This window comes from Microtus oregoni, unplaced genomic scaffold (assembly GCF_018167655.1).
Source record: "Microtus oregoni isolate MIOR12 unplaced genomic scaffold, Mior012 000004F_ref0000308, whole genome shotgun sequence".
NCBI classification, from domain to species: domain Eukaryota; kingdom Metazoa; phylum Chordata; class Mammalia; order Rodentia; family Cricetidae; genus Microtus; species Microtus oregoni.
In genome coordinates, this window is record NW_024543063.1 from 14,426,742 (window position 1) to 14,440,874 (window position 14,133).

The following is a 14,133-nucleotide window of genomic DNA, read 5'->3' on the forward strand; positions in this document are numbered from 1 at the left end:
GCTACTTGGTGAACTGAGGTCATTGTAGAAATGACATCCAGTATTACAGGATCAGTCATGTTTCCTGCAGATTCCCATTTGTAGACTGGGTTCCACATACTATATGAATAATTAATAAATGTTTTCCTTATCATTTTGTTTTAAATAAAAGATATCGGAAGAATAGCATTCAGTGCACTAAAGAAAGGCCACTTGCAGCTTATGCCAATTGCAGGCTTTCTTTCAAGTCTTTGAACTCAGGAGACACAAGGAGTTTGCACAAGTTCATTTCAATGGCTGCAGTGATTGAGTAAACCTGTGACATCCAGGGCTGTGGCTTGCTCTTTTGTTTCTTTTTTCTTGATAGCTCATCCTCAAGGATCTGAATCTATCGGGGCATAGGGGACACTGAGGGGAGCAGACATTGCTCAGTGGGGAGAGCTGAGGAGCCCACGGTACAACCATGCCAGGGGCACTGACAATGCCACATGCTTCTGTAGACCCCGATGGTAGACCCGTTATGGGCACCCAGAAAGGGCACTGTGACAGTACTACTGCAGCAGCTGTAGGTAGGAATAGCTACCCGCTGGGTACCATGACGAATGCCTACAGCCCCAGCAGGCAGTTTTAGAATCAAGGGCTACTCAACGTTGGCTGCCAGCAGCTTGGAAGTGCCAGGAGCATGGTGCACCTGCCAGGAAGCACCAGGAGCATGGTAGTGGCACAATGGTGGCTTCTGTGGGGAAAGATCAACCACGGCTCCTAGGAGAGGAGCTGGGACGTGTATCCAGAACCAAGCACTCTGGACTCCCAGCTAAATTCATAGGCTGCATGCTCACTGCCACATTGAGCTCAGCCCTGATCCAGGTAGAAGGAAAGGTGTAAGAAGGGACTGGGCGCACAGATTGTCCTAGGCTGATGGCAGTGCCTCTGGTTCAGAACTTTCAGGCTTGACTTGACTGTTCTTAATTTCATCATCCTGGTGTACTGGGCATGCTCAAAGGCTTCTGAGAGTATAGGTATAGCAAGGACAATTAGGGAAGGCTGGAGAGCCTGTGAGAAAAAGAGGAGATGGTGACCAAATCGGAAGAGGACGTGCCCTCCCAACAGGATCTCACCCTACTGCCAGCTGGGTGGAATTTCTGCCCCATCCTTTGACAGTGGCCCCCCAACCAAGCATGGTGCCAGGACAGTCTGCGATTTGACAAATCCACCGAGATGAGCAACAGTTGGAAACTTCCTCCCATGTTAGTCCATGCCGATGATAGAAATGCATTTGACAAGAGTTTGTTAGCTTGCTTTATTCTCAAGAAATTCTCATTGGGAACAGACTAGGGAGCAGGCAGCTATGCCTTCCCAGAGCTCAGAATGCCCCACCTCCATCTCACCCTTCCAGCAGGACCTCCAAGACCTCAGCTGGAAAAGGGAAAAAGTAGTGGTCTGTAAAGCCTTCGTTGACAGTTTCTGTGGGGACTGCTCTATTATGATTGGCACTTCTGCCATCCTCAAAGTACCCTAACTTGATATCTAGGAGTTCTGAAAGACTGAGGGACTAGCTCTAAAGCTCATGGCAGAGCCTACCTGTACCAGAGCAGAACCAGCAAACGGGTGGGAGAAGATGAAGGCCAAGTTCCCCTAGATCCTTTCATTGACTTCCGGGTGAGGAAGATGGCTTGGGTACTCTCAAGCACTGAGGGCATCGATGCCAGCGGGGCTGAGCACCAGCGCTTGAAGTATGTCAGAGAGGGAGACCACGCCCAGAAGATGCTGGGTCTCATCCACCAACACCAGCCTGTGCACCTGCGGGTCCACAGTATTCAGGGAGGGGCAGAGCCTTTGGCTACAGCAGCTTAATAAGGGGAAAGCTTAACACAGCTCAAGGAGCAAAGGACATCTCCTGGGAACAGCTGGCCATGGCTCTGACCACTCAGCTGGCTGTGGATCTTGGCATAAGGGCCCTATGAACAGGACCAGACACCTACCAATGCAGATGCCAGAAGTTGGTCATGAAAGGGAAGGCAGGCCAAGTGCCCAGGATACAGGGATGGCGAGAGCTATGCAAAGAAGAGCTAGGCCATCTGTGCTGAGGGCATGCCAGGAGGGGTGCAAGGTACCTGTTCCCGTGCAATCCTGTCAATGACTTCACCCAGGCTCTCGTGGGGCTGGCAGGAGAGAACTCCCTCCAGACACAGCGTCCTCTGCCTCAAAGCTTCACCCACACTCATGTCCAGATGATTGTAGGTTTGCTGGGCAGCCAGGTGCTGGGGCAGGGGGAGAGGGTAATAGATGATCTCATTAGCAAGGCTGCAGCCCAGGGAAATTGCACTCCAACACACTTGCGAAGGGTAGCCACAGATACTTCCCACTGATGCTCACACTACAGCCTCCCTGTAGCACCCCCAGTCCCCTCAGACACTTACGATGACATCAAAGCGGGAGTAGAGGCCCACGACCTGACCTGCAGCAGGGGATGGAGAAGAAAGACAGGGAAAAGCACAGCTCAGAACCAGGGTGCTCTTCAGGGGACATGGGGATGACTTTTGAAATTAGTCCCTTGATAGTCCCCCAGGCTGCTGGCTTAGTCATGGGGCATCATACTGTCTCTACCTACAGATAGACTTAGCATCACCGAGACTTCTGACTTTAGGCTCCTGTGAGCTGCAGGGAGAGCAAGGCATCGCCTGTGAAGTACACCAGCCTCATAGTGTAGCGGCATTGGTCATTAAGGTTCAATTTCTGGTTCGCAGGGAAAAGGTACAGGGGCAGAGCCACCTCCAGGAGGCAAGTGGACAAATCTGGACACGGAATTTTTTTTTTTACCTTTTAAACTACATCTGTGTGTGTGTGTGTGTGTGTGTGCACATGTGTGTGTGTGCGTGCGTGCACATGTGTGTGTGTGTTTGTGTGCACATTGGAGTGCCACACACATGTAGAGGTCAGAGGACAATCTTCAGGTGTCCATTCTCTCCTGCAATGTGGGTCCTTGGGGATTGAACTCAGGTCGCCAGGCTTGGCTCCAAGTGTCTTTACCTGTGAAACCATTTCTATAACCTTGGCATATAGGAAAACTAATTCAGACCTTTCAAGTGATTTGGGTCATGAAAATGAGAGGAAAGTATTAGATTTAAACAAACTCCACAGACAAATGAAGAAACAAGAATATTCAACTCATTCTGTTAATATAAACTTTGAATTACCTCTTTTTGTGTGCGTAGTGTCTGTGTTGTCACATGTAGGGATATGTGTGTGTGATCATGTGTGTGTGTTCTCATATGTGTGGGCATGTGTGTGTTATGTGTGCTCATGTGTGTGAGTGTTCTCATATGTGTGTATATGTGCGCTCATGTGTGTGTTCTCACATGTGTGGGCATGTGTGTATGTATGTATGTTCATGTGGGCATGTGTCTATGTGTGTTTTCACATTGTGGATATGTGTATGTGTTCTCATGTGTGTGTTCTCACATGTTGGCATGTGTATATGTGGGTATTCTCACATGTGTAGGTGGGTGTGTATTTGTGTATGACCGTGCATGTACAGAGGCCAGGGATCGTCCTCTATTGCCTTCCACATTGTTTATTCAGGCAAGATCTCTCACTGAACCTGATACTCAAAAACTCAGCTAGCTAGCTAGCCTGCTTTTTGTCCCAGGAGTCCCCTGCTGCCACCTCCTGTGACCGGGGTTTGCAGGCAGGCTTCCAACCACCCCCACTTTTATGAGTGCCAAGGAGCTTGAATTCTGGTTTTTATGCTTATTCATGAGGCACTTTATCCACTGAACCATTTCCCCGGCCCCAACTTTGAAATACCTGTAGCTACAGTCTAACTAAAGAGATACTCTTGACATACCTGTGACCATAGTCTAACTAAAGAGACACTCTTGAAATACCTGTGGCCATAGTCTAACTAAAGAGATGTTCTTGCTGTTCCTCTGACCTTTCTAGAACAGGACATTGGGGTCTGGCTGGGGGCACAAGATCTCATGGTCAGTTTTAGGGTGAACTAATACCAAACACCAAAAGGATCTTCTGTTTCTATAACCACAGTCATCTTATTGCAGGTAATCTTACCAATCCTCCCTCGAAGGCAGAAAGGATCCGAGTCCCCTCACACACGGGGCACAGTGGTGCATTCCCAAGTTCCAGCATTAGGAGACAGATGCAGAGGAACTGCGATGAGTTTGGAGCCAGTGTGGGCTACATAGAAGTTTCTGGGCTACAGGGTGAGACCCTTTCTCAAAACAACATCCCTGCCCAGAAAAATATTCCCTTTCACAGTTGGGGAAACTGAGGCTCGGAAAGTTCAAAGCAAGCAGAGACTTCTATTTCTACTCCATCTTGGGCCCTACAGCAGATGACCTGCAGATTCTGGCTCCATCCTGGTCAGGCCCTTCCTTGCCCACCCTAGCTAGAGCCTTTGCCCTGGTTTTAGTACCAGATTCATTGACCACAGGCAGTGCAGACACACGCCGGTCCACAAAGATGTCCAGTGCGGTCAAGACCGGAGCTGTTTCCAGAACTACAGCCAAATCTCGGAATGTGCCGATGCCCAGATCCTGGATAGTGCGGCAGAGGAAGGAGGGCCGAGGCAACAGGGCGCCCTGTTGGGATGAGACACGGTGGTGATTCATCAGATCAAGCAGCCCCCAGGGGCTCCAGCTCCTCCCTCCCTTTGCCTGGGCTAGGGCACTTGACCTTCAGTGTCTCCCGTGGCTCCCCGCTTGCTCCCACCATCCCAGGCTCACAAATATGTGCAGGAATTTGAGTAGTCGCTTGTGCGTGAGGATGTACAGCACAGCGCCCGAGACTGGGTCCAGGACGGGCAGGCGGTGGATTCGGTTCTTGATGAGGGTATAGACAGCTTCAAACAGACTTTAAAGAACAGAAGCAGTGAGACAAGGAGCAACATGGGAAAGACTCTCCATCTGAAGCTCCCAAACAGGGTACCAGGGTCCCCTCATCCCTCTGCTTCCCAGAAGAAGTATGAACGAATACAGAACTGAGTGGGCTAGCACACCGGCAGGATTTAGGAGGCTGAGGCAACCCATAAAGCCCTTGTTGCTGGGCCTGATGACCTGAGCTCAATCCCTGCATCCCAGACTGTGGAAGAAGAGAACCAACTCCTATAAAATGTCCCCTCACCTCCACATGTGAGGCATGATAACACACACACACACACACACACACACACACACACACATACACACATACACACACACACTCAAGCAAGCAGTAAATGTCACAACAAGAACCTTTGAGACAGACAGAGAAGGGGTAGGGCTCAGGTGAACAAACGAGATGTTTACCTGTCGTTGGGAGAGATGGAGACAAGAGGCTTGAAGCAGCCTTGTAGGTAGATCTCTGAAGAAAAACCCAAGTTAGGCTACAAGAGTTCCCAGTTACTGCACCCTGTCTCCTAACAGCTTCCCTTGCTGCAGGCATTGAGGTTTTCCCGGGTGACCTGTGCCCTGTAGGAAATCCCACCACTGTCCCAGGCCTTGGGCCCTAACTTTAACCCCACAGTCTTCTCCAACTTACCCCTCCAGGTCTCAATCTTATGTTCTTCAATCTCGTATATCTGGACCTAAAGGCATGTGTGGGACTTTAGGGTCATGCATGAGCCCCGGAGCATCAGGCCTCCTGAAGATGACACCCCAGAACTCACCAGGGGGGATCGGTAGTAGCGGTGCAACACCAGGATAAAGTCTGTGATGGTGAGCATGCCTGCAGGGTTGACAGGTGACAAGTTGGGCAAGGTCAGGCCTAGGTGCAAGGCTCTTTGAGGACACCACCCTGCTGGTGTTCTTCCACCAGGGGGGATCCCGCCCGCCATTCCCCAACCACCTCTCCTCACCTACAAAGCTCTGCTTCTTGCTGTCCCACAGAGGGGCTGCCCTCACGCCGTTGGCCACCATGGCAAAGAAAGCCTTCTTAATCTGGGGGGCAGGAACAAACAAAGACAGGGTAAGGACAAGCAGTCCCTCATCCTCCCCACCTGCTGTCTCTACCTGGGACCTCCCATGGGGTCTTCATTCTCCACATGAGTCCGCCTCTTTCTCATGACCAGACCACTGCCATCATGATCACCACACAGATAAGGCTGCTTGTGCCCAGAGGCACCGAGGAACCATCACTAGACACAGCAGGGTTTCCGCATGGAGTCGTGTGCATACAGACATGGCACCGGTTTTTGCTCATCTAAGCACTCGGTATTCACATAACGTAATCAGAGCTACAACAATTTCCTCACTAAATTGGATGTTTATTTTGACCCTGTTCTAAGCAAAACTACCTCTATGCGCTGAGTATACTTAGTTCTCATCCTGTTCCTTCCGCCCAGTCTCTTCCGTTTCCTTAACTCTTTCCCTTCTTCTCTCTTGTCCTTTTGTTCTCTGTTTCTGTTATGCTGATGTTTGGTTTCCAGGCTGGCCAGGAACCTGAGACCCTCCTGCCTCAGTCCCATCAGTGCTCGGCTTACAAATGCGGACCACTGCATCTAACTCTCTAGTACACATCCGGTGCTTCACGGAACCAGACTGGGCTCTGCGGATGACACATATACCCCACCTTGAGCATGTACGCATCATTTGCAGTAATGGCGATCACAATGGAGTCAGGTTAGCCAGTGGCAGAACAGCTACCAGAACACTAGTTGTTGTTTCCTGTCTCCAGAGTACCCTCTGCTTGGTCCCGAGTGACACTGTGGTGTCTTACACGCACTTCACAGTTAACAAAGTGTTCTTTCTTTGTCCCGGGTTGTCCTAAGACTCCTTTGAAACAGGGAGGAGCCAGCCTCTGGTCCCCAGTTTTAGAGAAAATGGAGGTAAAGCAACCAACCCCAGGTTTGGCAGACTCAAGATGACAGAGTATAGTGGCAGTTAGGGGAGTCCTCGCAGAACATGCTCTCTCCCTACCCTTTCTAAGACTCTAAGGAGCCCTGGAAAGGGACTTGAAGGGACTATGACTTGATCCATCCAGGAGGTTATGAATGGCAGCCACAGAGGCCCCAGGCTGGGCCTCAAGTTTAACTAGGGCCAAGTCAGGGTCTTACCTCCAGCGTGGTGTCAAAGATGACCAGTTTGGAGCTGGTGGCCATGGCATCATAGCAGGTGTGTTCCTGCATGAAGTGCATGTAGACTTGGGCCCCAGGCTTCTGTAGCTCGTCATCCCAGCTCAAGCTGAGAAGGGGGGCCTGTGGGGACAGGCAGGACGGTGACTTGCGCTCCCCCAGACCTTCGAGCTCACAGTCCCAGGCCTCTGGGTCACTCGTGTTGGAATCCACTGCTGAGGCTGCACCGTTGTCAGGCAAGAGGAGGTCCCACCCTGCTGGGGAGGTCTCCACTTCGGCCAAGGGAACAGCTTGAGCCAAGGGTGTGGCCTTGGGGAATGTGGCTTCCTGCCTGGTGGACTCAGCAGCTGGTCCCGACTGGGCACCTGTTGGGGAAGAAGGCAGGGCCGATAGCAACTGCATCTTCCAAAGCACGCTCCCTGTACTTTCAGTGATCGGCAGAACTGAGGCACCCGGAGGTTGTGGAGTCTCAGTGTCCTAGCAGACAGCTCTCTCCCATCTTTCAAGGCGGCTGCATTGGGGCCTTGCCTTGGCTGCAGTTATTGCCTCTTGTATAGGGAGACCAAGGGCACAAGATGAGATCTGTCTAGCTCCATGTGCTGGAGAGATCTTAGGTCAGGCCCCACTCTGGAATCCCTGATGTCCCTGTCACCGTAACTGACCTTGGCCTCACCTTCTCCCAAACCTGGTGGCTCTGCTTCCTCCACAGCCTCCTGCCTGGTCCATCTGGAAGCCTTGACACCCCGTGGTGCGCGGGTTCTTTCTGGGCTAGTGGCCACAGCTGGTGATAACCAAGAGTTTTCTCTTTGTTCTAAGAAACTCATCTCTGGGAGGATGAAAGGACCTGTTTGACTAGAAGGGTGAGCTACAACAAAACAAACACAATGTCATTAGTGAGGGGATTGGGAGCTTTCAAATACCCCTCCCCGGACATATTTTTCCTTTTCTATTCATAGAAATCTTCCGAGGCAGATACTGTAAATTGGAATTCCTATTTAGCAACAAGGGACCAGAAACTCAGAGAGGTTAAGCAATTTGCCAAAAATCACACAGCTGGGAAATGGTAAGGTTAGCACTGGGGTTCAGATCTTCATCAAAGAGGAAAGGGATGGTGGGGGGGGGGACACACGCTGGGGAAAGGAAGGAGGGAGAAGGCAGGAGAAGGGCAGGGTCCTTTCTTGACAAAAACCAAGCTAGGAGTTAGGGATTGGGGTTCAGAAATGTGGGAGACAAGGTAGCCATTGAGAAGAGGCTGGTCCCACAAGCAGCAATGCTCCACCCACCTTGACTCTCTGGACCTCCTCTGTGGCTCCAGGTCAGGGTCTATGGAATAAAGTGTCTGCGTTGTTGGGAAAAAGCTTCCTATTCTAAAGTCCCTGGCTTGTCCCCTTTAAGAAGCACTCCCTCCCTCACACGACGTGTATACAGATATGTACAACATACACGCTAGCACTCTCCTGACAGCCATAGAATCCCACACAGGCACGTACACGCAAAATACATACATGCACGGATCCGGCCCGCTCACACCCACAGAGTACAGTGCACGGGTCAAACACACGCGCGCGGGTCAAACACACGCAGACACGGCCACATGCTTGTCTTTCTACATTCCAGCGCCGGCCCCCTGGGACCCCGGTACCCCAGGCAGTGTGTGTTTCAGCTCAGGCTCCATGCGGCCAGCTCTAGTCCGCTAGCGAGTGCGCGACAGGCGGCGGCGGGGTGGCACTATTCTGGGCTGGCACCTGGCAGCGTGCCCTCAGGGATCGGGTTCTCTCTGATTGTCAGGTCTTGGGAGGGAGCGCTCAACCGCAGTTGTTTTCCTCACCGCGGCTTGGGGGCGCTGCGGAGGTGGAACTCTTATCTGAGAGTTCAATGGAGGAAGGTTGACCGTCTTCACTTTCTCCTCCGTGCAAACTTCCTTAGCCGAGGGTGGGATGAGTTAGGAAGGATACCCTCGAGGCTGGAAGTAGGTGAGGGGGCTGTGGGTGGTCCTGATAGAGCAGCCAGGGGATATCTAGATATCCCCCCCTTGGAGTCCCGCCGGCCAGTTCAGGGTGAAAGATGAAAGTGATGGAGAGGGCGGGTCAGGCAGGTCGGCACTCTTCTGGTCATCTCAAAGGTGCGAAATGGGATTGGGAGCAAGGGCTCATATCTGTGTGTAGAGGGAACAAAACCTGAGTCGACCAGTGGTTGGGAGATAAGAGAGTATGCGGGAGCCCAGCCCCTAACCCACCATGAGTACTGGCTGGCATTTCCCTGCGCCAGAGGGGAACCCAGCCTGTCTCCGGTGGCGGTGGCAGCTCACCCCCTTCCTGAGCATTCCTAGGGCCTGAGTCAGAGTTCCAAATGGGGACCGCTGACCCAGCTGCTCTAGCTTCCCTTTCCCTGTCCCTCCCCTCCTCTTGTCATTCCAGTCTCTTCCATCCGGACCCCACGGTCCTAGAATGGACACTCAGGAATAGACTATTGGATTTCCTGCTGGATTTATTGAACGTGTTTCCTTTCCTCCTTCAAAGCACCTGCAGCTGCCTCTGAGGGGAGGGGGGGCAGAACTGTGCAGAGAGGAGTCTTTGATGGTGCAGGAGGGTTTCTGGAGCCTGGGTCTGTTGCTAGATAGTGGAACTTCTGAGGCACAGCAAATGGGGCCAGCTCAAAGCACAGGGGGCCGTCAGCACGTGCCTAGGCATTGCAGACGACAGACACTCCCTGCCACATGTTGTGGAAATGTGACAATGGTCCACAGCTTGCCAGGCTGTGATATTTCCCTTGCTAGCTGCTAGTCAGTCTCTAAACTGGCATTTGCAAGTTTTTAAGGAGCACCACTTCCAAACACAAAATTCAGATAGATAGTTGGTTGTCATAACAAAGACCCGATTTAAGAATGCCTCAGAAGAGCAGAGAAGGCAGAGGCAGGTGGATCTCTGTGAGATCCTAGTGAGACCCTGTCTCCAAAACAAACAAGCAAGCAAGCAAGCAAACAAACAAACAATGAATGCCTCAGGAGATTGAGAGGTGGTTCAATGAGTAAGAACTTTGCCTTGCAAGCGTGAGGACCTTAGTTCAAATCCCCTGAGCCCACATAGAAAGTTAGATGTGGTCACTTTCTGTGAAGATGTGGAAATAGAAGGATCACTGGGGCTTTCTAGTCTCCAGACTAGTTTCAGGTTTAGTGAGAGACCCTGTCCTGGGAAGGATTAAGGCAGTGACTGATAAAACAGAACACCTAACATCTTCCTCTGGCTTCTGAAAATGCATGCGTACACTACACTACACATCTCTCTCTCTCTCTCTCTCTCTCTCTCTCTCTCACACACACACACACACACACACACACACACACACAAGAGTGAGAGAGAAAGAGAGAGAGTACTTCAAACAATAATAGTCTCTAGGCAGTCTAGATCTGATAGGGTGGTTTTGAACTCATTTAGAGCATCTTCCATCTTGAATACAAGATGGCCGTCCCAGCTTCTACCTTACCCTTGCTCTAGCATTCCAGCCAGAAGAAGGGAAAAGGGGAAAAGAAAAGAATTCACGCATCTTCTAAGCCCTAAAGTGGAAGTTACTCCCTCACTTTCACTTATGGCTAAATGATCAAATTTAGCCACGAGGTCATGTTTGGCTTCAATGGGCAGGGAGCTTAGGATCTCAGTCATTATTATGGACAGCCATTCCAGTTAAAATTCAATTCTACCTCAAAAAGTCAAGAAAACTAGACAGTAGGCCCATCTGGCGGTCTCTGTTACGGGATGTTTTCGTTCCATCATCCAGGCACAGAAACGAACTCTGAGGAAACAGGCAATGCTCTCCAAGGCCATTTGGCAAGCAGACAGCCAGCATAGACCTTAATTGGGTCTGGCTGATCCCCAGAGGGACTTTTCATCACATCCAGCCAACATATTTTGGCCACCCAGGGGTCAGCAATCAAATGAGCTGAAAGATATTTGTACAAGGAATGGCAGCTCCGCACCAAGGAGGAGGCAAAGGACAACCTGCCACGGTGCACGATGCTCCAGATCCCTGCGCATCACGCAGTTAGGGAAGACTTTCCAGAGGAGGGGGTCCTGTGTGGAACACGGAGACTGGAGCCTCATAGGAGAAAGCGGTGGTGTGATTTGAACCTGCTCTGAATCTGTGCAGGGGACATGAGGTTGTGCTGGGGGAGCTGGAGGTGGCTTTCCCAGCTCCACTGTATCACGTGCCATTGGGGATGATCCACAGAGTGGATGTCTCAGGCAACCAGTGTGAACACAAACAGTGTCAACTACTGCTGTTACTATCAAAGCCCTACGAGAGAAACACTCAGGTTATCAGTAGAGGCCACTGGAAGAGGCAACAACGGTGGGGCGGGGTCTCCAGTCCTTGCCCAAATGGTTCCAAGGCAGTGGGGTTGGTCAGAGGGCACACACAGAGTAGGAGATTTCTGAACTAGAAATGAAGTTCAGTGACAGACAGCATTGATCTCAAATGTGAGAACCCGAATTCCAGGCTTACAGCATACAAAGAAAGGAAAAGGAAAGAAAATGAAGAGGAATGAGAAGAGATATGGGAATGAATAGAAGAGAAGATAACTGGGAATGTACCTCAGAGTGCTTGCCCAGCCTGCCTGAAGCCATGGTTTGATCCCCAGCTCCTCATAAAATCAGCATCATGGTGCATACTGGTAATCTCAGGACTCGGGAAGTGGAGGCAGGGGGTCAGAAATGTAAGGGCATCCTTAGCTACATAGGGAGTTCAAGACAGCCTGGAATATATGAGACCCTGTCAAACACACACACACACACACACACACACACACACACACACACACAAACAAAAAAACCAGCCGGGTAGTGGTGGTGCACGCCTTCAATCCCTGCAGAGGCAGAGGCAGGAGGATCTCTGAGTTCAAGGTCAGCCAGGTCTACAAAGCGAGTTCCAGAACAGTGAGCTGCACAGAGAAATCCTGTCTTGAAATGAAAAAAAAAAACCCACAAATAAATGTGCCAAGGAAAGGTGAATTCCTTTTAGAGCCGAACAAGTTTTCTCAGAGAGCCATACCAGTTTGAGAGAGAGCAGGCAAGAACTCCAAGTCTAGAGAATCCTGGCATGTGAACAATGCTTACACGGTACCAGTGGCTGTGGTTTCTCAAATTTGGAGCCACATAAGTTTTGAGGGTGTCAGTTTGGCAAAGAATCCACAGACATGACCATCAAGGCCTCTCTTGACCCTTCTCTCCAGTTATCACCTACCCTGCATGTCTCCAATAGCTGGAAGACAAGGTATGCCACCCACACACAGCTGCAGTGGATACTGGGTAAGGGCTAGCTTCTCATGGGCAAAGCTGCCCCGTATGGGAAGCTGAGGTCCAGAGAAGAGACAGCAGTCAGCAGTCAGGCGTGTTGCCGGGACTTAGGTGGCCTCTGTATATTGGTCATCCTTTCCTATTCTGGGATGCATTAATTATCCTGTTTCTCTTCCACTGTCATTAATGGACATTATGAAGGACAGGTTAAGCTATGGGATATAAGAACAGGGTCACCTGGTAATGGGATACTCATGCCTCAGAGAACTGGTGTCCAGTTGGAACGGACTCACTGCTCTCAGACGATATGAATGTTTTCTTCCGGTGGGGTAGGCAAACCCATGGATTTTTCTCTCTTTTTTTCTCTGTCAGTAAGACCCCACAATTACATTTCCCAGCTTCCTTTGCAGATTTTGTGCCCATGTGACTAAATCTGGCCAATGAGATTTCAGCAACATTATCACGTGCAAGTTTATAAGAGTGCCCTTGGAAAGCAGAAACACCCCATAGGCTCCTAATGGGGTTTATTATATGATAGTTAGCACCGGCTTAACCATTAGATCACCACGGTGGAAGACGTAGGTTGAAAACGGCAGAACCTCCTCTACCCTCATCTAGAGCTACTTACCTGTCTCCATCTAATTTGTGTTGCCCTTACGGAACATTCCAGACTGGGTAATTTACAATGAAATTTATTTATCATGGATCTGGAGGTAGAAGGAATCCAAGATCAAGAACTTTCAGCCATCAGGGACTTCATGATAGAAGGCAGAAAGGCAAGGGAACAATGCTTTAGTGTAAGAGAAAGCTGAACTCGCTCAAATGGAAAACCTACTCTCAAGATAACAAGCCTACACTCATGAATGCAGCATTGATCCATTCCCAAGGGAAGACTCTGCCCTCATTACCCCTCAAAGACCCCATCTCAGTATAGTCATATAGGTGAGACCTTTCCAACATATGAACTCTGGGGACGCAGTCAGATCCTAGCATCCCCAGCCCCATCGGTATCAGGCTTTCTTAGTTCTGGACAGATATGTTGGAAACAAATTGCCTTGTTGGAACCACCGAGAAGTCGAACCTTTGTTCAAACTGCCAAGCCTTTCTCTGGCTAGCATGTGTACACCGTTGAAGTGGGCTAGGCTTAGCAGTTCCCGTGTGCTGATAGAATACTATGCAATGCTCAGTATCTCCCAGACACTGCAAAATGCCTCACAGGCAGCTGAACATGTGGTCCCTTGCGGCCCCGTGAGGTGAACCATTTTATTACTTCTGTTTTGTAAATAAGGAAACAGAGGCAAAAACAGGTTAAGTAACTTGATAAAAATATCAAGTGATGGAGACAAGACTAACATTTCCCATTTCTGGATTCCGGCAGCCATCACTGACATGCGAGAAGACTTGTGCAAAGTTCAGGCCTGGCAGCTACTGGGTGCTCAGTAAGTGGCTACTATTGCCCAGCACCACGCCATCTGCTCCCCACATCCCCAGACTTCCAGTTCCAAGAAGGCAGACCATGTGGGATAGCTCGGATTCCCACCTCCACAGCCATCAAAGTTGAGCTGACCTCTAGCGGGGACAGAGCTCTGAAAAGCCTGTGGTTTTCCATTTAACAGGGTTCTACCCTTCCCTGCCCTGCCTCGACCCTGCCTGGGCCCTGCCCCCTTCTCTGCACCTGCTTCGTGACCACTGCTCCCACACCTGCTCTTGCTGCCAGCCCCGCCCCACCCATCCCCTTGGGCAAGGTGAATCAGCAGAAGGCGCTGCCCTCAGCTATAGACTTGGTGATTGGTTTTCATC

At 50.6% G+C, this 14,133-nt stretch overlaps 1 protein-coding gene across 1 annotated transcript; it reads right to left on the reverse strand.

Annotated features, from left to right (window-relative positions):
- Positions 1-1,662: 1,662 nt before the first annotated feature.
- On the reverse strand, positions 1,663-8,720 carry Prkag3 (protein kinase AMP-activated non-catalytic subunit gamma 3). Its single transcript, XM_041650603.1, has 13 exons — positions 8,688-8,720; positions 8,329-8,368; positions 7,719-7,871; positions 7,028-7,410; positions 5,831-5,912; positions 5,642-5,700; positions 5,515-5,560; positions 5,283-5,337; positions 4,722-4,848; positions 4,412-4,577; positions 2,400-2,437; positions 2,094-2,240; positions 1,663-1,779 (listed from the first exon to the last, which is right to left on the reverse strand). Exons 1-13 carry the CDS (start codon positions 8,718-8,720, stop codon positions 1,663-1,665), a joined length of 1,446 nt encoding a protein of 481 aa, XP_041506537.1.
- Positions 8,721-14,133: the final 5,413 nt, after the last annotated feature.

Bases quoted from the DNA above. Each gene is read 5' to 3' on its own strand.
- Prkag3 (XM_041650603.1), bottom strand. From the start codon at position 8,720: ATGGAGCCTGAGCTGAAACACACACTGCCTGGG. The intron at 5,561-5,641 runs GTGAGTTCTGGG...ACATGCCTTTAG, and splicing joins GCTACTACCGATCCCCCCTG to GTCCAGATATACGAGATTGA. The intron at 4,578-4,721 runs GTGAGCCTGGGA...TCATCCCAACAG, and splicing joins TCAAATTCCTGCACATATTT to GGCGCCCTGTTGCCTCGGCC.